At 41.5% G+C, this 22,808-nt stretch overlaps 2 protein-coding genes across 2 annotated transcripts in view; both read right to left on the bottom strand.

The window, feature by feature from the left end:
- Positions 1–640: 640 nt before the first annotated feature.
- On the bottom strand, positions 641–1,823 carry gp9 (glycoprotein IX (platelet)). The gene is made up of 2 exons (XM_034694823.1): positions 1,775–1,823; positions 641–1,451 (listed from the first exon to the last, which is right to left on the bottom strand). Exons 1-2 carry the CDS (start codon positions 1,821–1,823, stop codon positions 772–774), a joined length of 729 nt encoding a protein of 242 aa, XP_034550714.1. The 3' UTR covers positions 641–771.
- Positions 1,824–3,702: 1,879 nt separating this feature from the next.
- LOC117821626 (IQ motif and SEC7 domain-containing protein 1-like) overlaps positions 3,703–22,808 on the bottom strand; it is a 130,925-nt gene continuing 111,819 nt past the window's right edge. The window contains 15 exon segments of the mRNA XM_034696040.1: positions 3,703–7,397; positions 8,721–8,770; positions 10,410–10,586; positions 11,399–11,560; positions 11,783–11,882; positions 11,972–12,097; positions 14,648–14,683; positions 16,321–16,361; positions 16,364–16,423; positions 16,426–16,452; positions 17,544–17,710; positions 18,165–18,287; positions 18,657–18,818; positions 20,427–21,694; positions 21,973–22,252. Of these exon segments, the coding sequence (XP_034551931.1) occupies positions 6,861–7,397; positions 8,721–8,770; positions 10,410–10,586; positions 11,399–11,560; positions 11,783–11,882; positions 11,972–12,097; positions 14,648–14,683; positions 16,321–16,361; positions 16,364–16,423; positions 16,426–16,452; positions 17,544–17,710; positions 18,165–18,287; positions 18,657–18,818; positions 20,427–21,694; positions 21,973–22,252 (3,316 nt within the window). The 3' untranslated portion in view covers positions 3,703–6,860.

Genomic DNA, 22,808 nt, shown 5'->3' on the forward strand with positions numbered 1-22,808 from the left:
AACATTCCCCTGAAGATTATATGAGCAGGATCACAAAATTGAAGCTATTCAGTATATTTGTTGCAGTGTTAATTTTGGTGGCTATTTTAGATTTAGTCTTAGTCTTAGTCTAGACGAAAATGCCTGTTAGTTTGAGTCACATTTTAGTCTTTTCAGCCCTTTATAGTTTTAGTCGACGAAAACTCAAAACATTTTATTCCAGTTTTAGTCGACGAAAACTCAAAATATTTGAGTTGAGTTTTATATATATTTTTATATAAATATGGATTCTGAATTTCCGGCGGTTTTCGTCTCTTCATCGTCTCGTCAACAAAATCGAAACATACGTGCGTCAGAGTGTTATTACCAGTGATGCACTTTACCTCGTCATGGTCTCGTTTTCGTCATGAAAAAATGAGTCGTGGGCGAACATTTATCGTCTTAATTTCGTTATCGAAATTAAGACTGATTTGTAGCATAATATGATTATTTTGTTTTACCTTTTTCTGACTGATCTGCCCCCACATCATGTTTGCAGAACAACTCCTTATGTAACTGCACATTAAGCACATTGTTCCTTGAGCTTTTACCAGAATATCTTCCAACTCGATTACGTACAATGCATTCATCTCTTAAACAAATCAAGTAGCATTACTATAAGAAGAAGAAGAAGAAGTATCAGGAGGTATATTGGTGGTAGCTGTATTTTTGAAACAACTTTAATTCATAAGATAAAAGAGAAATTGCCACCTGTAGTGTTTTGGATCCCACCGCAGTAGAAAACGAAGTCCATCAGGTAGCCTTTATCTTTATATTGTGCTTCTTGTGCAACATGTCCAGTACTTGAGGCAGTAACTCCATGTTCAGAGGTGGTTTTTCCAGATCCATCACATAATTTAGAGAGTCAGTGTGCAGCCTCCTCCTGTGCTTGGGCTTCATAGAGCGCAGGGAATCGGCCTCAAACCCTGAATGTCTCTCATCAATGAACAAAGTAAAGGCGGATGCTTTAGCAAGTCTCAAACACCACAGAAGAAGAACTATGACACAGCATAGCATCACTCCCATCACGGCATTGTAAGTTCCATTAGTACAGCTTGCCGGGCCACAGGAGGAAAAGTATTCATCACTGAGTTCAGAGATAGCTTTCTGAGCCACAGAGCTCGGACTGGCACATGTGGGCTCTTTGGAGATGATAGCTTTGTTCTTTATTAACCAGTTCCTCAGGTATTCTATCCTGCAGTCACAGTGGAAGGGGTTCCCAGATAGTGAGGCCTTCTTTAGACCTACCAGTCTGTCAAACCGGCCTGGAGACACAGAGGTGAGCCAGTTGTTCTGCACATGTAGCTTTGTGGTGTCTGTGGGCAGATACGGCAGCTCCATGAGGTTTAGAGAGCTGCAGTTGACTCGCAGGCCAGACGGCTGGAGGAATGAACATGTGCAGGATTGCTGGGCAGCGAGGACTCTCGATACGGCTGAGAGAAGGAGAACAGCTAAGCTTAAACCGGAGAACATCCTGCAGGATCAGAAAAAGGTTATTCCTTTAATCTTCAGTTTGTACAAAAATGGGGCAACTGAGGATCCTTTAACAGAGGCCTACAGTCAGCGAGTGTTTATTCTGTAGACTTCTTAAAGGAGATATTCATGAGGCTGTGTAGTGGGGCAAAATTCACATTAAGCAGCACACAAAGCAAACAGAAGTAAACATTCCTAAGCTGTGATAAATAACAGTAATCTAGTACAGTCAAATGACAAAGTGAAAGTAATACACATCTTTAATTTAAACAGGAAAACAAACCTTTTAGAGTCAAACAAATTTCAAATATACTTCTTGTTCTGTCAGTCATCTTTGAAATGTCATCACTTGAGGTCTGTCCTGGTCCAAACAAAGTTTAATCTGAGTCTTCCAAAGTCCTTCTGTACTCGAAGTTTCCCTGTTTCGTAATTGATGCATTTAAGGCTGAAGTAACAGTGTGTCACTGCAGTGCAACGTCAGAGTGGGGAACGCACCAATGACACTGCACACTTATGTTGCATTCAACATGAAGGAAAGCCATCTGCTCCCAGGAGATAAGAGTTTATCTCTTGATAACAGAAAGGGAGGCTAGCTGGAGCCGTCTCGCACTGTGTTCATTACTGACATCCGCTGCAGTGCTGAGGGTGAAGGGGGCACTCTATTGCAAAATAATGCTGGTCGGTTTGTAAAGCTTGATGTGAGTTTGAATTGCCCTGTGAGACATTTTGAAAGCTGACTGAGCTGGAGGACACAGAGAGAAATGTTTGTTGATGGAAACTGAGCTACAAAGCAAAGTGGACGCACGCTGAGGCTGAGCGATCCAAGAACAATCAACTCTCACTGCGCCAGAGATGGGATTTAAAGCTGAGAGGTAAGATCATAAACAATCACTTTCACTGATCCTGAGGAGCTCTGTGGCAGGATCACTTTTTCACCCATAGGTGGTGTCACGCCACAGGTTTTTCCTTGCATTTTGTAGCACTTTGATGCATGCCCTCTAGTGGAAATGCTGCAAAACAAGTGGAAAGTATTGTTGGAGCCTGGAAGAGGAAGATAAAAGAGCTTTGAGATAAGGCTCTAATGCAGGGGTGTCAAACTCATTTCAGTTCAGAGGGCCACATACAGCTTGAGTTGATCTCAAGTGGGCCAGACCAGTAAAATCATAACATAACTTATAAATAACAAAAACTCTAAATGTTTCCTTTTGTTTAGCGCAAAAAAAGTACAAGTACATTCTGAAAATGTTCACATTTAATGAACTACCTTTTTACAAAAACAGCTCTTGTATTTTTCGCCATGATGAGTCTCATAGTGGGGTCAAATATACTTTAATCACTGAAACCTGCTGGGAACACACCAAACACACAGGTTTCCTTATCACCTGACACACAGTTAACTACAAAAGATCAGAGATTATAATAACGAAGAAGGTAAAGTTGACCTTTATGGACCCCCCTGTTCCAGCATGAACAGTTTGCTAGCTGGACAGTGTTGTATGAAGGGGTGTAGTGCTAGTGTTAATGTGCTTACCACATGTATGGTAAGCACATGAACGATATGTGGCTCCTTCCGAAAATAGTGGATCCACCGCTCCTACTGTGAAGAGTTTACATATACGAAAACTTTAGTGTTGATTGAATCTTGAAGTGCTCTAAAAAGTCTATGTAATTCAACCGAATTATGCAAACTGCAAATATTCTTTTTCCAGGTGTGCTCCGTCAGCCATTTGATTTAATGCGCCCCCCAGAGGACAAATTTGAAAAAGTTACTTTTATTGAAAAATGTAAGTAAATGTCTTCTCTGCAATTTTTTACTTTGCAAAGTCATCCCGCGGGATGGATTTGAACCTCTGGCGGGCCGATTTTGGCCCACGGGACATTTTTTTTTTTAAAGTTATATTTTTGGCCTTTTTGCCTTTATTTGATAGGACAGCTGAAGAGAGACAGGAAATGTGGGGAGTAGAGAGTGGGGGACGACATGCAGGAAATGGTCGACCGGCTGGGAATCGAACCGGCCACGAGTACTGTAGCCTCTGTATGTAGGGCGCTTAGACCGCTAGGCCACCAGCGCCCCTCCGCGGGCTGTAAGTTTGACACACCTGCTCTAATGTGACATGCCTTATACTAAAAAATTAGTCCCTTTTAATCACACTGAAAGCTGCCCAATACAATCAAGTGGACAAAACCTGCAGAGCAAGAAAAACACATGCGTACCATAAGTCATATATTTGTTTATTTTGCGTTCTCAACATTGTCACAGTTGAAGTTTTACAATAACTGGGGTCTTACTGACTCACTACTCACTGTACAAACAGAATGCACATAGAAATGAGGCCATTCTTGTCTTTTCATGTTTTTTTTTTTTCAAATGTGTCTCACGTCAGACTGAACAGCTTGCAGCAGGATGTGTGTATGTTTGTGTACAGTATGTGTGTGAGTGTGTGTGTATGTGTGTGTGTGTGTGTGTCAGGTGGGAGCTGCGTGTATGAAAAGAGAGCTTGGATGTAAAATGGCAGCACACTTTCTAACAGTCTGTTTTTGAATTCTACAGCAAATGTCAGTCCACGAGTGCTGGAGGCAGAGACGATCGATATGTTTCATGTGTCATCCCTCTGATCCATCTGTGAGGTGATGTATGTACATCCTGATCTGGACTGCAGGTATCAGAATAGAGCACTGATCATATACACATTATTTACAGTTCCTCTTAAACCCCACGTCTTGGTCCCTTTGCAGCTTCATAAAGATAAACCCTCCTTCTTCCGAGCAGTTTGCACATCAAAATCCCATATTTACACCATGACAGCCCTCAGCAACAGAAGTGCAATGTTCTTCATGTTTGTATTTCACACAATGGCTTTGTTGATGGAAATGGATGCTGAGCTTCGATAACTACCAGCCAGACATGGAACAACAAGAACAATATCAGGAAGTTCAAACAAATCCAAAAAAGAAAAGTCAAACTGTATATGCTGTTTTTTTTTTATATCTCACAGTGAAGAGGACACATGATGATCCATGCAGTGCATTGTTGGGGTACTCTCTCACAAACAATGACTGTAGACGTTTGAAACACTACAATACACACCAAAAAATAAACACAATTCTTTCAGTTTTACATCATCCCAAGATTTCAGAATCATAGCAAAAATATGAAACCAATGGAAAGACACATTCAATTAATGTCCCATGTGTGATATGTCTGTCTTCAACTTCCCTTGTTAATTCACATGAGGTGAGGATAAGCCTGACTTATGGCAATGCTTTTGTTTGTGAATGTTAAAATACATTTACAACCTGAATATCGGGACAAACAGTTTACTGTCACTAATTTACACACTAGAATAGACTCTTATTTGTAGAATGTAGAAAGTTATTCTTTACATATACCCAGTTCCTTTGTTCAGTTTGCATTTTGTATATTAGAATTGCATTTCCTGAAAAAAATGAAAGTGTTCTCTTCCATATGTGCTTATCCAGCAAAATATTTCTGTTCAGCCCAAAGAGAAGCATATTCCTTTTATTAAAATATATACACACATTCCTCTTCCCACTGTGAACTGTGTAAGTTAAGTATGTAAGTATTTATATATTCTTAATGGAAAAAGTTTTTTCACCTGAATCTCGTCCTGGACAACAAGAGAACAGACTTCCACTCTCAGTACAAGTCTGCCTTTTTCTGAACATGATTGCACTTAAACTTGCTATGGTAACACTGATTCGTTATACAATGTGCAGAGGATAGCCTCACATTAATAACATTACATGCAAAAATCACTCACTAGACATTCCACCGAACTCCAAAGTCTGTACCTCTCATTAGAGCACGAGGACAGCAACACGTTAATTTATCGAGAAAGAAAGACTTTGACAGGGGGGTCCAAAACAAAGACGAATAAATAATGACGCAACATGAAACAAAACACACAAATAAGGAGGGGGGGGACACCTTGTTATGAATGTACAAAATCAGTACAAAGATATTGCACGTATGATAGAAAAAAAAGGTGAAAATAATTATTTGAATGTAAGGACTGATTTTATCCACTCATTAAACCTGTCGGTGAATACAAAAAGAAAAACTAAACAAGGCAAAAGAGGATTTCAAAAGTGTTTCTGCTTTTATTTTGAAGGGCCTGAGAGGGCAGCTGTTGCACAATATAAAGGCAACAGACCTTTGTAGCATAAACCTAGCCACAGAGTGTTTTTCAAAAGTATTTTAACTCTTAATCTTCTTTACTTTTAACAGTTTAAGCAGCCGCAGTATGAGGAGTAAACTGAGATTAAAACAATCAACCTTGCGGGAGTTGACTGAGAAAGTCTGTGATAGGGCCTCAGCTGTGACAGCACAGCGCTTTTCTGAAGCCATATGCAACAGCTGCCATCCAGAAGCTCCTTCTGATCCATATGAAAGGCAAAAAGTCCCAGAAAAGATTAAAGGCCGGACTGAATGAGAGTTCACTCCTTCCAGATCTCCATCCTGTAACCACAGAGTCAGCTTAATAGTGATAGAATTCATCTTTGCTGATAATAATAATTGTAAGTATAATCTTACAAATTACTTTACGCACAATATACTGTACATGAAGTCTTGACTAAATAGATTATGCATTAATAATTGGCACATTTATTTATGAGAGCTAGGAGACAACACATATAGCTGTCATCTACAGTAAATACAGCACTAGAACTACAATGACTGAGACGGTTGACTCAGCTGTTTACCTGTCCTTTGATTTACTGTGAAATGATTATATCTAGGTTCGTCACTACACATGAGCTCTACAGGAGGCAACAACAAATTGCATTCATATGACGGAAGGATCTGCAAACCAAAGAGTTGAGAGTTGACTTCTGTGCATGAGATATTACGCCATCGTTATGACGGAGAAAACAGTCAGCTGTGTTCTGTTCTCGTCTCGGGTCGCCTTCCCTCCTGATTACATGAAGGTAAGACAGGGTATTGAGGGGATGAAGCTGTGGGGAGCGGCTCAGTGAGACAGCCGTCCCGGCCAGGATGTGTGTGTGTGTGTGTGTGTGTGTGTGTGTGTGTGTGTGTGTGTGTGTGTGTGTGTGTGTGTGTGTGTGTGTGTTTGTAAAACATAGAGCTTCTTCCTGTTCCCACTTCCAGAAAACCCTGATGGGGCCTAGCCCGGGATCAGGCAAACTACTAAAGGCCCCTGGTGGAAGATTTGAGTCCGATTCCCATCCTGCATATAAGTTGGACCTGGAGGTGAAAGAGTTGGCTGCGTGTGACTCGTCTCCATCACAGCAGCAGTTAAACACAGTGGACAGGCCATAGAGTTATGCTCAGTCCCTTTGGTGTAAGCAAAAGTCCCGCCTTCTTTAAGTCCCGCCTCCTCTCAGCATCACACTACGGTGCTGATGCCACTGTGTTTGGGTTTGGGCCCACCAGGTGCTGAACCCACCTGCTGGCTGTGGTGGTGAGGGGCATGCTGGGAGTGTGAGGAGTGATGGGAATGCTGGCTGTAGTGGCTGTGCTGCGAGTGGCCGTGTTGTTGTTGTTGTGAGTGTGAGGTGTAGGCCGGGTGCTGGTGGTGGTGCGTGTGTGGAGGAGGGTGGTAGTGGTGGTGGTGATGGTAAGGAGGTGGGTTCTGTGGGACTTGGCAGTACTGGGAATGGTGGCCGTGATGTTGTACTGAGTGCCCCCCTTGTGCTGTGTGGTGCAGGTTGGTTGGGTGGGGCTTGTGGGATATTAGGGTGGGGTGACCGGGTGGAGGTACACAAGCGTGGCCCTGGGATGACGGTTTGCCTCGCTTGCTGCCAAAGATCGACCCGAGGATGGAAGTCGATGCAGAGTTAGGGATGGAGGGGTGGCCGCGGGGCGCGCCCTCGCGCGGCGTGGTGGCTCTCCGGCGAGTGTGTGGGCTGCTAATGATGGACCCCTGCAGGCGGGAAAAAGGTAACAGCATGCCCATCAGATTCTGTGCAAGAGCTACAGCACAGCAGCTGCTAAACCACAGCTACAAGGCACGAGCAGGATGAATTCACACTTTTCTTTTTCAGATAAATAAGTAGCAAAATGTTTTAGGGCATGCAAATGAGAAACTTCAAATGTATTCATGGTAGGCAGCAGCAACACTAGGAAAACTTCAGCTTCAAGATGGAGGGAGCCGTTATAAAAGGGAGCTAACTGGCTTGAAACAGTAAATCTGTAACAACAGTAATTACATAAATACCATTCGGAGCATAAATTATGACATAAACAGGGGTAAAAAAGAGACAACATTTCATCCTCATTGCATTCAGTGTGCCAAACCCTTTAAGAGTCACACATGCAACTTGTTGTCATCAAAGGAGGCAGAGTTTCCACATGCAGAGGATGTGACAGGCAAACTCATCATCCACACATTAGCATTCAACTAAAAGTCAGAAGGCAGGAGGAACTAAGTTCATGTGTGCAGACTTCACAACAGGCCTGAACACTTCCCCCCTCTTTTTGAGTCCAACAATGCTCGCTACTGCAGGTCACAGTTCCCCTAAAGTAAGGGAACAAAGAAAGGTTTTCCTCTGGCACATGCTTCATCTTAAACTGGAGAAAGACCATGTGACATATTTGAAAGCAGAATGAAATTTCCAGGGTCCCAACGCATGAAGTCATGGACACATGAAATGAGGGAGAGATGAATAAATGAAATCCACATCTTTTGAAGTGCATGTGAAGCCCATCAGTAGACCTCTGAATATAAAGGCTACGTTCCTCCCTGAACCTCAAGGCATGTAAGAGAAGTTGTGGGAAAAGGTGGGGAAAAAAACCCGGACAGGGAGAGGGTCTGCAGGTGGTGTACAGAGTCTCGCAGAGCTACCACCCTTTGACAGAGAAGAAGGAGAACCAAATGAAAAGCCGCTTGTGATGTGATTGAATGAAAGACAGAGACAGGCGACAAGGGGAGGGGTCAGAGGAGGGATTAGTAAAGTCATGCGTGTTTGAGAATAAGTTGTATATATTGGTCATATACCATGACCAAAAAAACAGGAGATCTCTGGCTTCCATAGAGGGGCAGGATCAGAGGCAGGCAACCCAGGCATGCACACTAACTGAGGCAAGCAAGTTATGAGGCATCCCAGGAAGAAAAATAAATGATCCAAACAAATGGACTGAGTCTATGAAGCAAAGAAGGTGTAAGACCAAAAAAATAAATGGTGTGTTTTCACAGTGCACATCATCACATAGAGAGTAGCTTGGATACCAGCTGCTTCCAACTTACTTCCATATTGCTGTCTAGTGATCCTGCACTGCTGCGACGCCCCCGCTTGCCTGCCCGAGACATGCAATACCACAGATTAGAGATCGACAGCAGCTCCTGGGTCAACTACAGACGTTTAGGCCGCCCACCAGTCCCGTAGGGGGCAGTGCAGTGGATTTGTGACTGTGAGTAAGGTCCAAATATGGGCAGGAGGAGGGGGGGGGGGGGGGGGGGGGGGGGGGAGAGAGCGCGTTCAGGTCTGGGAGTGGGGTGAGTGACAGGTGATGCTGTGGCTCACTATTAGCGAAATCACATCAGAGCTACTTCGAGAATTAACTGTATGACCTGAGTTGAATAATACACCTCGAACGGGGGAATTAGCTGAGTAAATTTCAAATAATTTCAATAAATTTAAAGAATGGATCTAGAATCAGTCCAGATGGGAGTTTTTCCTAAAAATTGACGGCTATTTCTTAAAACTTTGACCAGGTTTGATTCCAAAACTTAAATTCCCCTATCTTTAATTCAAATATGACAACTGTTCTTAAAGTTGTCTAAAGATGTAGATTTTCAAAAGGGGTATAGGGTGGCATAAAGCCAGTCTCAGTGACAGTCACAAAGGAGGAGACACATCAAAAGCATTACAGTGGTTGTTGCACATGGGATGTACAGGCATATACAGGTTTGAGGGCGAACAGAGCACTCTTGCTGTTGTTAGGCTCACACTCAGCCAATGATACATGACCAATAATCACACATATACAGGAAAATACCTGATGTGTATGGAAATAACAGTAAATACACATGAAATGGAGAATGGTAGGAAAAGGAAAAAATAAGGAGAACACTCAACAAAAATGGCCCCGCTAACATGCCGCATCCTGCATCGAAGAACACAAGAGACAGGAGGGATTTCTTCACTGACTGACCTATCCAAGCCTGTCGTATTACCAACAGAGAGGCAGACCCCTGACTGGATTTCATTGCGTTATCGAGTTAATCACCCGATAACTTCACGTAGCTGTAATCAGTAATGAATGAAATGCATTCTTGCTTCAGAGACACAGCGGCTGAGTTAAACACTGATAGTCATGGGTGTGAGATGGCTGTTAACACAAAGACTTAATCTTGTTGCTGCTTACAAACCAGCACTGATTTGTTTGGTTCACAAATATACGTGAGGGGGAAATGGTACATAATGCTTGAATAAGAAACAAAAAGATTATCATGATATGTCTTTGGATAGAAACCAACTGAGGAGTGCAGAAGTGCGGAGTAAATCAAAGGAAGAAGTGACGATCAAAACATGGATGGAAACGCTGAGAAATCAAGTCATCCAGATGGTCAGGGGTGAGAACTGCCCGTCAATTTCATTCATCACTGAGAAGACAAATCAGGAAAAAAACTGCATTTCTAGTGAATTATCTTTCATTTCAAATAGGTCTGTGTTCAGTCTTTGCCATGTGAAAGATCCCTGTAAAAAAAAAAAAAAGTGCTGTGCTGAAATTTAAGAATTCTAAATGTATTGACACACTGTCCAGACAGAACTGTGTCTTCATGAGTGACTCAAGTAGTGGATTTACAGAGGAGGACTAAAAAAATCAAAGTATGGTGCTGTGAAACAACATTTTGCTATTTTTATCCCCAGTAAGAGTTTACTTTTCCATCAAAGCAACATCTGTTTTTAAAACGGAGACTTCTCAGCTGTACCTGCGTCTGAGAGGTCCCTCAGGGAGCTGCTGAGCGCGCTCCTCTTCAGGCCCTCTCCCATGGCGTAGGTGTCGTCCAGACTGGCGCGGTTCATGCTCCCATTACCCGCCTCCTTTTTCAGACCGGAGCTCTGCGACATGCTGGGCCTCACCACACCCTTCTGCTTCTCCAGCTCAGCTGTGGAGAGGAGCCAAGGAAAGACTGAGGTAAGTGGCAGCAGTTTTACGACTCACTTTGGCCAGTGTAAGGGCCAAGTTACTTTCATACATGTTAAAAGTAAACAAATTATCTGTATAATTTGGGGTTGAAAGTTAATCTTCATTTTGGGATTTCATTGTAAAAGTTATAAAATGTCTTAAAAGTTATTTGATTTAATTCATGTGGATTTTCCGTACAGTTAAAAGCAGTATGGTATTGCTGTTTCAGCAGTGAGTTAGGTTACTGTCACTTTAAGAGACAGAGAGACCTTTAGTGTTGTGGTAGGGTGAGGCAGACAGTTGAGGATCAATTAAGGACCGAGCCACATGGTTTCTTTACCGTAGTATTGTTCATCGTTTAGGAAAACTTGACTTTGAATCATCCAGTAAGATTGTTTAACAAAACCATAGAATAAGGAATTTGTTTATCAGTTTTACTTCGGAGTCCTGTGGGAGTTTTTTCCTCTTCAAGTGAACATTGACGAGCAAATCCAAGGCCTTCTGATCTTCAACCCACCCCAGCCAGGGTGTGACTTCACAACCCGGGTTTGACTGTTTTCAGACATGTTTCGCTGCCAGAACTTATGAATGTACCATTGATCTGCAATTTTTAACTTCCTGTTTTTGACAACAGAGGTGCTGCTTTTCTTTCTATTAACCATCCTGTGAACTCTGTAAAAAGTCCCCCTCACAAACTGCTGCAGTTGAGTAATGAGGACCATGCCCTGTTTCCACTTTACACAGCCTGAGGTAGAGAAGGAGGGGGAAGGGAGGGGAAAAAGGGCAGCTCACACTCTATTCTGTATTTCTCCATTTCCTGGACCTCGGCAATGGACTCTCGCAGGTCATCTGTGAACTTCTTGCGGTCCTGGGGGTTGGGCGCGTTAAAATTGATGAGGACTTTGATGTCCGCACCTGGTATCGCTGATGTTAGTCGGACTCCATTTGGGTAATCTGAGGAAATGGCAACAGAAAGGGAGAGACATTTACACAAGAGCCATTGATCAAACCCAAGTTGAAACAGATTGCACTGATCTGTCTGAAGTTTGGACTTATAAACAATGTCAAAGCCCAGCGGTTGGACTTCTCATTTTAGCTGTGCTAAATCAAATGGTGTGATGTAAACAGTCAACAAACATGCCCCAGGGATCAGGAATAAAAGGAAATGCCACTTACACTGGTTGTCAAACAGCATGACTTGCATCCCATAGAGAGAAAAAGACTGTCTGAAGCTGTACGTCACAGAGTTCTTCTTTTTCTGGAAAATCTTAGTTACCTGAAACCATGCAAAGAGAACATTTGGAAGGATATGTACGTGAGACAAGTAAAGGGGGGTTAGAGGAGAGCAAAAGGAAGGGGCTTTACCACTAGGAGGTCGTTGAACAGGAAGATCTCCCGCTGATGCAGGCCCAACTTCTGGAGCTTGTTTGGATCTGGCACTTCAAACAGGCGGCAGTAACACACCAGCCGTCGATGGGGCAGCGACAGAACCTACAAGGCAGGACGAAAGAGCAAAAACGGACAATTCAGAAATCAATACACAGGGGTGGGATCCTTACAGAATTTCAGATTGTCAGACCCAAGGAGGTGACCCGTGGATCAAAAACAGATTTGATGATAGATGTCTTTCAATAGCTATTCTGTATAAAAAGGAAAAACTATTTTCAAGACAGGACAAAGAAAAAAACAGAATGATTGGAATATTCAATTACAAATTTATTTGAGCTATTCAATTCCTGTAATTAAATAAACAAATTGAAATATTAGCTCTACTTTACTGCAAATCATTCCCTGTCTCCTTCATAAGTCTGATAATATTCTAGTTTTTTCTTAAGTTGTTATAACATCATATCAAACAGAATCACATCACACAGTATGGTGTTGTAAGATTGTATTGTTTTACAACATATTATATGCTAACTCATTATACTGTACCATAACGAGTTGTGATGTTTCATATAGTATTGTCATGTATCCTATCATACCGTAACATATTAACTTACTGTATTGCTATGTGCTGTAATGTAGTGCAGGGAAACGTAACGTAACAAAACTTAACATAAGTCTATTCTGACAGATGCTCCATTTCACCTGCCAATCACACAACACATGTTTATCTCCTGTCTGAAACTAAGATCATTCCCGGTCCTCCTTTTAAAATAAATTATCAAACGTTTTTTTTTGTGAACCTGTACCTCCCAGCCCCTTAATCTCAATCTTTGGTGTCCCTGAGGACTCGCTTTTCTGTCAGGGAAAAAAATATCATTGCTTTTTCTCTCTTGTGGCCCTCAGACGCATTCTTCTACAATGGAAGGATCCTAAACCGCCATCTGAAAATTCCTGGCTACAAGACCTAATGTCCTTCCTCTATTTAGAGGAAATTAAGTATAGTTCTAGAGGTTGTTCAGATAATTTTACAAAGACCTGGGGTCCTTTTTTTGTCATTTGTAAATTCCATTCCCTCTCTTGAGGACTAATGTAATATGTGTTTCATAGGCCAAGTTGTAAAAAAATTCACTTCAAGATTTTGTTGTAGAAATAAGAAAGATAAGATAGTCCTTTATTCGTCCCAATATGGGGAAATATAAGTGTCATAGCAGCAAAGTAGACAGTGCAAAAGACTATAAAGCAAAGAAGAGCCTATAAAATATCAATCATTAAAGAGTTATTAGCAATTAGAATTAAATAGGTAAAATAATAAATATATATATTTACAAACAAAAAATATTTGTTTATTTATTTATTCATTATTTTGTTTCAGCATTATTTTGTATTATTATATTTTTTCTATTAATTAATTTATTTATTTAATGTATCATATCTTCTTTCTAATTCATGAGTCCTTCCTGCTTCTTATTTTTAAGATTATATTTCCAAACACATTGGATTGGACTCTAGTGGTTGCCATTGTATGATGTGTTCTTGTTTGTCTGTAAAAATATAAAACTGGGTAACATGCACTTTTTGATGGATGTTACAGCAGAAAAACCTAATAAAAATATATTATAAAATATATATATATTATTTTTTACTTTTTCTTTTTTCTTTTATTTATTTGCATGAACAAATAACATGGGATCATCATGGGTGTTACAGTCAAGAACATACTATTCTTTTACACTTACATCATATGCCTTACTATTCAAGGTGCATACGCATTCCATTTTCCCAGCGTTCAATAGACTCCTCCAACTGAAGGTCTTAAAACAAAAGTAAGTCTCTCCATACAGTAAATTTCTTAATGATCCCACAGTGCTTTCTTATTTTTAAGATAACATTTCAAAACTCATTGGATTGGACTCTAGTGATTGTCATTGTATGATGTGTTCTTGTTTGTCTGTAAAAATATAAAACTGGGTAACAGCACTTTTTGATGGATGTATACAGCAGAAAAACCTCATAAAAATATATTATAAAGTATCTTGAACTGTTAAAAAATAAAAGTAAAAATAAAGTCTTATCCTGTTGTATTCTCTTGTATCCTATTAGATCATTCCATCAGAGACAATTTTAACTGAAACATATTATAAGGCTGTGGAATTGTTGCTTTGGTTGCTGATGTAACCTGAAAAACCTCAAATTTTAAGGCACTGCTGCCGTTGAATTACCATTCTTATTACAGTGTAATTTATGACTAATTCTTAGTGAGCACACAGCTTTTCCTCATAATATTATGATAATTAATAATATCCATAAAAGTGTGTGGGGGGGGGCTTTGATATATTCTGTTACAGGGAGGCACCTGTGTGATGTACACCCTGCTGAGTGCAGAATCTGTAAACACTGCGCTCAATGCCAACCAAGGATTTATGTCTGTTGATTTCTGTTCCAGGGAAGAGGAAAGACTGTTCATCTCTTAGTAACAGATGTATTGCTTCAGGGGGCAAAAGTTCCTTCCTCTTTAGGTAATCTGACTCTAAAACTATCTGCCTGATGCATATTAACTGCAGTTTTAAGAGACAGGAAGCTGTGCACATAGAGTGACTTAATGGCTGAAAAATGATTAAACATGGCAGGATTTATGGATTTTAGCATACTTACACATCCTAGGCCGTGGTGGAGGGATCCGATCTGAGAAGGAAGGACAGAAAAGACATTATATGCAGCCGTTATGTTGTCATTTTTGCACTGTTTGGTCTCTTAACATGAAACTGAAGTGTCTCCAGGTTATTAATGAGCCAATACAAAGTTTTGCCCTTGCGGACTGCATACACCTCTGAGTACAGGGTGGTGGTCTTTCTCTGCTGCCAGACTCAAGGGAGTCTGTAATGATGTTGGAATGAAAACAGATCCTCCCCTAGAAACCCACTCTAAGCGGCACCAGTGGACCTGATTATTATGGAGAGGAATTTCAATGTGGTTTTTATGCTAAAGGGTTTTACAGCATGTCCAACTGGGCTTTTAATTCTGCAGCTAAATGGTGAGCAGGGATCTTTCTCAATACATTAAAAGATCTCTGGGAAAGAAACCCATCCATCCCTGGAAACCAACTGAAACAAAGTCCTCCACGCGAAACCAGCCTCTCCCTATGGCTGCATAGGTTAATCACACTTTTAACCTTCACACATGAGAGAGCCATCCCTGCCCGCAGGACAATGCAGAAATGCTGCTCCTGAGTTGCTGGAGCAGAGTCCGATCATAATTTCACAGCTCTTATCTCTAATCATACACAGAAATGAACCGCCTTATGATTGTGTTTGAACTAGGGATGTAAAATGTAAAATTCCAATATTTTCCGTGATTGATCTTTGGAAATGTTAACGATTAATTATCAATTATCATAAAAGAAAATGTAATTGTTTTCTATGTCAAAAACAATGCCAAATGGTTTTTTCCTAGAATCAAATTTTCCTTCTTGACACAAGTATAGAACTGACAGCATTGAATATCTACGAATCGTATTGAGGTGTTCTAAACGTTAAACACGCTGAATCTCAACGCATGGAGCAGGCTCACAATCTCTGCGGACACACAGTCATAAAAGTGAAGGCTAAGACTTCAACAAGGGAACTGCTGTGCGCAACACCTTCAGTCAGCTGATTCACAACAAAACATGCTTTAAACTTAAAACACCTCCCTGATAGCTAAACGAAATATGAGACCACATGATGTTGTTCCATGTGATTATAACATCCAAACAAAAAAATGTGTTCGAGTAAGTTCTTTGCAATCAATTAATCGATACTTGATTAATTGTTGACATCCCTAGTTTGAACTGACAGTTACAGTGCAAACCTATGCTGGTAAATGATACGCTGGTGTTAACCACTTCTCCCCTCTAAAACTAAGGAAGAACTAAAAGGGAACAAAGGGATCATTTTTCATCAGGCTGCAGGACTGGGTGACATCTCTAAAGGCCTTCCAGTGTGTTAAAAATCACCAGCGTGACGGTCACAGCACAGGCATGTGTCCCCTTTCACACAACACCTGAAGGTGAAAGGACAAAGGACTTTTTTTAATCTTTTAAACCTCTAAATTTTCTTCTATGATTGAAGCTCTTTATTCTTCATGTTGACAAATTAAAAATAAGGTGCAACTCTATTCATAGGAAGTTTATCCAGAGAGTTATTGGATGACATGGCTTATCACAAGTTGTTTTGGGATTTAAGCTTAACAGTAATCCTTGTTGTCGTCCATCTAAAGCTAATGATTTGACTATTACTATATGTTGAATTTTGACTCTGTTATTTAAACAATGGAATGGTACTCCTGTTTCTTCCCACAATGAGCTTCTCAACCTTCTGCACTTGTGAAAGTGGTCTTCGTTGGTCTTGAGCTCGCGCTTACGGATCCTCTCATAGATACCAACCAGAGTCCCCTGGGGATATCCTCCCCGTCATCCACGCCTGTCAAACAGAAGGGCTGAGTTAGTTGCACAATGGAGGGCATTATGAGTTTGTCTGCAACTGAATATGATCTGTGTCAGAGGTTGTATCATGCATGGATCGTGTTTTGAAATGGCAGTAATAAACATTTTTTACAAACAAGCTGTGTATCCTTCAGTCCAGTGTTCATTTTGGCGGCTATTTTAGTCTTAGTTTTAAGACAAAATTACCTGTTAGTTTTAGTCACATTTTAGTCTTTTCTGCCCTTTGTAGTTTTATTCTAGTTTTAGTTGACGGAAACTCAAAACATATTAGTCTTTGATTTTTGCCGAAACATCTTCACTTTTAAAGTAATTAATGTGGTCGATCAGATATCAATATCAGGGTTATACCAAGTGTTAAAATTGTCAACATTTCACTCCTCTAACACTTTTGCAAACATTCTTGATGTGACCACTGTTACTGTATTTTGATTCTCTTGATTCACAGAAAAAGGTCTGTATTGCACATTTACGACGGTCCTTGAATGTACCTGCAGTGACAGGCACACTGGACAGACAGTCAGTTCACAGCACTCTCAAATGCATCTGCATCTTTGATGACAAGGAGTTGATCAAAACTTACTAAATGTGTCTGATGTATCACCAAACTGGATTAAATCAAGCTGTAGACGGGAGCTTTTTACGGTAATAGCGGCAAAAACGTCAAACATTAAATATTAAACAGACGTCCCCCGTTTGTGTCTTTGTCACTAACGCACACCGGGGGTATTCATCCTGCTGGTTCACACAGCACACCTGCTGCAGGTAGTGACCAAGCTAACACTGCACCCCTCAAATAATAACTCAACCTGTCACAGGAATGCATCACTTTTATTTCTAAAGATTAGACACACAGCGAAGGAAACATGGATTTTCAATGTCCGGCGATCCGCAACTAAAGTTTTCGTCTAGTCATCGCCTCGTCAACAAAATCAAAACATACGTCAGAGTTTTTATTATCAGTGATGCACTTTAGCTCGTCATAGTCTTGTTTTCGTCATGAAAAAATTAGTCGTTGACGAACATTTATCGCCATAATTTTGTTAACGAAATGACCACTGCTTCAGTCACCTCTTAAATTCTTGATAAAATCCTCCAGCTTCATCTTCCTCTCTGGCTTGACGTTGGGGCTGTACATGTCAGTGTTGAGGAGGATGATGGCAAATGCCAGGATGAAGATGGTGTCAGGATTCCTGAACTGCCTCACCACCGTGGGGTTACAGATGCAGTAGCGCTGGCTGGAGACATGACACAGGAGAAGAATATGAACCATCTCTAATTACCAGACTCATGGTGAGGAAACATTTCAGTGAGTGAAAAACAGAAGTGAGGCGGATACAGTTTCTCTTTTGTGTGCTAGTTACTATCTACACATCACAGCTGTGATGACACCCTGCAGGGATGACTTTTCAAAATGCAGTGAGGTTTACAAAGGATGCTTAACGCTTTTTACTTCTCATGTACAAAACATATCATGTTGTGTTTTGAGAAACTGAAACCTTACGCATTTAGGATCTTTGGTTTTTGCATATTCATTTTCCTTGAAGCCACTTGGTCTGAAAGTTTTGCAGGAAGTATTTTTGTCCTTTTATTATAAAAAAACTATTCATCCTTCATAATGTCACGGTGCCTTTTTTCCATTTGTGTCTATTCTTTGATATATTTCAATGATCTGTGTCGGTATGTGCTAACCTGAATGCTTCAATGAGCCGCTCCACCTTCTGCGCCTCACCCTGAACGCGGATGTGGTTCTGAAATTTCCTGAGAGCCTCATCCAGCTCCATGCTCTGGAAGTCCATTTCATCTACCACACAGCTGGTGAACAAGGGAACAGATGGAGTCAGAAAAATCAAACACAGACACGGAGTGCAATGTTTTGTGTGCACATCGACAGTTATTTCACACCCTGACAGATAGCTCATTGTTCATAAAAGAGGATGTCATGAAGGATTCCTTGTTAACCCTTCTCCTTTCTTTACAAAATTAGATGATCTTTGACAAAGGCCCCAAGAGTTCAAAGATATCAGTCTTTCTTTATTGTTGTGCATGTAAACAAGGACCCTTGTCTGGAGTATATTCACACATATTTCCAATTAAGACATTTGTGTCTCTCCCAAACCTACATTCATCACACTGTTAACAAGTTGATAGAGGAAGATAGAGACAAAGAAAAATCGGACTTACTCCAGGACGTCTCTGTTGAACTGTTTCTGACGATTGCCGAGAAATTCTCCAATCATCTGCCTACTCAGCCCCTTCCTCTGCAGCAGGAAGTGAGCCACGCCAACCGGTGTGTCAGGGATGAATCCCCGCTCAGTCAGGTACTGGATGCCTTTTTCTGGCTTCCTGATAAATTCAACATTTGGAGAGCAGGTTAATTTAAAAAATGAGGAGAAAGCATGCAACTTCTTTTTCTTGCATTGAAAAAAAATACCTCCAGGTATTTCTTACAGTTAGTTACAGCTTTTATACTTTCATAATGATTTCCTGTTGACTGAGTGATTGTATTAAATTGTAAAACAGCATTAATATGTTAACAAAACTCATGTACACAGGAAAAATAAGGTGATCAATTAGGGCTATGGACACATCTCATCAAAGTTGCCAAAATTCTAACAACTGATCAGACAGAAATACACAATATTTCTAATGAATGTCAGAGTTCTACATCTTTCAAGTTTAATGCATGTATTTCTGTTGCTCTCATTACAAGGAATACTTATTTAGGAATGTCATTTCCGGTAAATTTCCATGGGAAGTTAAGCTAGGGAATTTTGGAAATATTCCAACTTGTAAACTTTCCATGGGAATTAACTGGGAATTGAGGGTAATATAATGGAAAGGTACTATATCCAAGCATAAATGGAGCAATGCCTGCGAGCTAGTTCAGGCAGACAACTCGAGCTGCACTGCTATACACGTCACATGTCCCACTCTCATAACCATTATCCATCCCACCCTCTGCCTCTCAAATTGACGGGCTATTTAAACTGGGAAAATCGCCCATCTCTCCCTCTGCCTGTCAACGCCTCTGCTGCTTGCATGCCTATTGCTGCTCCCAGCATCCACCTGCAGCCTCCGGGGGTGTTCAGTATGTTTTGCTCATCACTCCTCAATGTCTGCATGTAAACTTATCTGCAGGGAGTGATGAGGCTGGATCCTGGGCACCAAACATGAATATGTATTTGCTGCTACAATAGAAAATTTAAATGTGAGTTGTCTGACTGAAACATTTGTTTTGTTATAAGCAGACATCCATTGAAAATAATACAATAAAATTTGATAATTGTAAGTTAAACATTAGTACCACACATCAAATTTGTGACATATATGACCACATAATATCATCAAAACTTACTTCACTTTGTGTAGTTCACAGGCTCAAATGTAGCATAGATATTCAACTGTACTTACATGAAATCTGGTTGTTTTAGTCAGGATTATGCTAAAATATATTTTCCCCAACTATATTTAAGTTCTCTATTAAGAGCCAAACTTAAATTTAGTAAATTCCTGGTTTATTCATGTTTATTCCCATAAATTCCCGTTAATTCCCACAGAAAGTTTCCAGCTTTGAAAATTCCTGGAATTTTGCAACCTTAGTCATTTTTTATTTTTTTTTAAGTTATATTTTTTGGGCTTTATTTGGTAGGAAGGCTGAAGAGAGACAGGAAATGTGGGCAGTAGAGAGCGGGGAAAGACATGCAAGAAATGGTCAGTGGGCCATTTCTGACAGATATTTAACAAACAGAGCATCATGCCAATTGTAACTATCACAACAATTGTTACACACCTTGAAATGTGACATCAATGGGGCCAATAACAGTTTATAGTACAATATACAGAGAGTAAATGAGTATTCAGGAAGTCTCTGTATCATGACCTCCACCCTCTCCACCCTCAATCAGTGCAAACACTTGTCAAGCAGCTGCTCCAGCACAGCTGAGTACCTACTTGTTGAAGAGATTCAGGCCGATGCGGTAGTGTCTCTTGCGGATAACATCATTGCTGAAGATGGGCGAGTCCCAGCTGTTGCGAGTCTCTTTGTGGTACGTCTGCTTGCTGAGCGTCTGCTCTCGTAGGCTGTCCCTGGAGGACGACTCAGAGCTGCAGTTGATGGTGTCGTTGGAGTTGGATGTGCTGTTGATGCTGTCATTGTCTCCGTCAGAGAAGTCAGATTCTGACTTGCTCTGTCTGTTGGCTGAGCCGTTGATGGCTAAATGGCTCTCCAGCTGGCGGTGGCGATGGCGCAGAGGCGCGTCATCATCACGGGAAGGAGCCCGAGGTGGGGGTCCGTGGGATATGTGTTTAGGGCTCGCCTGGGAGGACGTTACAATATGGCCATGCGGTTCGTACACAGGCGGCCGTTTGACAGAGTTACGCTCAGAACGGTCGCTGTGCTCTGCAGAGCTGTCACTAGGAGGTTCAATGGTCAACAAAGGAAGATGGTCCATTCTGAGACGCTGCTCTTGGCACTCCAGAGAAGGAGTGCTGCGGCAGCTCGTGTCTGTGTCCCGACCTTCATCTTTCGGGTCAGTGGGCCAGTACTCCTGGGAGGAGTTGACTGACCGCAACCTCAAGTCTGATTCTGTACTGGAGGGCTGATCCCCCGACCTCGACAGGCCCATGTCCTCCTCATCAATGAACAAAGTAACATCACTATAGGATGCCACTGTTTCATCATGTATGCGTCCAGCTGCCCTGCGGTGAGACTTCACCTGATAGGGCACCTCCCTCTCGACCTGAGAGCAGCCCATGGCCTCTGGGTCAGGACCCTCGTCCCCCTGAAGGCTGCGACAGTTCAGTGCGTCGTCTATTGACTCAGCCAGGGATTTGACCTGCCTGGAGAAGGCATCCTCCAGCTCCGTGATGGCATCCGTCAGGTCACCCTGTTGGGCTGGGTGGGATGTCATGTTGGCCTGTTGGTGGACCTCGATATCTCCACATTCAGACTGCGCCATGGACAGCGGGGTACCGTCCTCTGTCATGGATACCTGCCTCCCTTCAAAGTAGGAGCTGTGCACTTTCTCGGGGCCCTCAAATGAGAGCTGCATCCTCATGTTGGAAAGAACAATGCGTCTGGACATACGGTTCTCAGACATAGAGCTCCTGAGGCGTTCAAAGTTCTTGTTCATCTGATACTGGCGGAAGGCTGTCTGGATGGTACGGGCTGCATGCCGAGTTATGAAGCGTCCACCGTATTTACGCTCCAGCATCTCCACCTAGAGAGAAGGAGACGTAGATTTACTACTGATACTGCACAGAATTTTAGATTGGTTTTCCTAGCTTGATATCAAGTAGTCATAAAAGTTAGCTTATTTTGGTGTTAGCTTTCCAGCAACAGCTTTTTCCCCACCAAGAATAATATCTCTTTATAACATCCAAGTTTCAGATAAGTTCCAACACACAGACCATAAAAACAACATGTGACACTTGGGATACAAGAATGTAAGGAACCTTGACTCTGAAGCAAACTGTCCAGTGACTCTGGGGTAACTACCTGTTTGTCCTGGAGGTCAGCAGAGAGCTCATAGCTCTCAGAGAGCGAGCGGGACCGTTTGATGGCCTCCTCCTCGGCCTGCTTCCGGAGGATGGACTGTGAGTGCTGGAGCTTGGGCCGCCGGGGTCTCTGAGGTCCAGGTTGGACCCCGTGGCTGTAAAGGGGGCCTTCAAAGCGATCAGGGCTGATGGCTGAGCCGTGAGTCACCGGGCCCTGGCCATAGCTGGCTCCACCGTCCAGGGAAGGGCCACTGTCATTGGGCCTCCCATCCCCTTCCACACTGCAAAAAGAGAGCAAAAGGATGGTTAGAGATTTCATTATCTCCCAAAAATAATTAGACGAGGAGGGATCAACTTTTCAGTCCGATTTTGACTGAAGTGTTATGAGGTTCATTGCAGCTTTTATTCTGATCCATCTTGTGAAATGTCAGAGCAAAAAGTAGCTTAACTTCTGGGACTTATGAATTAAGCAGTTAGAATAAGTCTTTAAATGAGAATTCTTGTCTGTGCAGGAGAATACTAAACATTTATGACATTTCAGCAGTGAACTGCAGCGGATGAGTGAATGAATGAAGCTGTATCTGGAATGTGCTGATTCTACAGCTTTATGATATGCAGTATAAACACATTTCATTCAACTGTAAGCTGTTAAATACTCATACTTTTCTTTTAAATATATACTGTATATATATATATAAATATACATCTGCTTAAATAAGAATCTGTCATGGATTTTGTGGTATACATTTGGAAATCACAAGTGCGAAATAAACATCCTTCAAGGTTGGCAAACATTCTTCTTTTCCTATTACACAAATAATGTGATAAACAAACAAG

Source organism: Notolabrus celidotus, chromosome 11 (assembly GCF_009762535.1).
Source record: "Notolabrus celidotus isolate fNotCel1 chromosome 11, fNotCel1.pri, whole genome shotgun sequence".
Taxonomy (NCBI): Eukaryota; Metazoa; Chordata; class Actinopteri; order Labriformes; family Labridae; genus Notolabrus; species Notolabrus celidotus.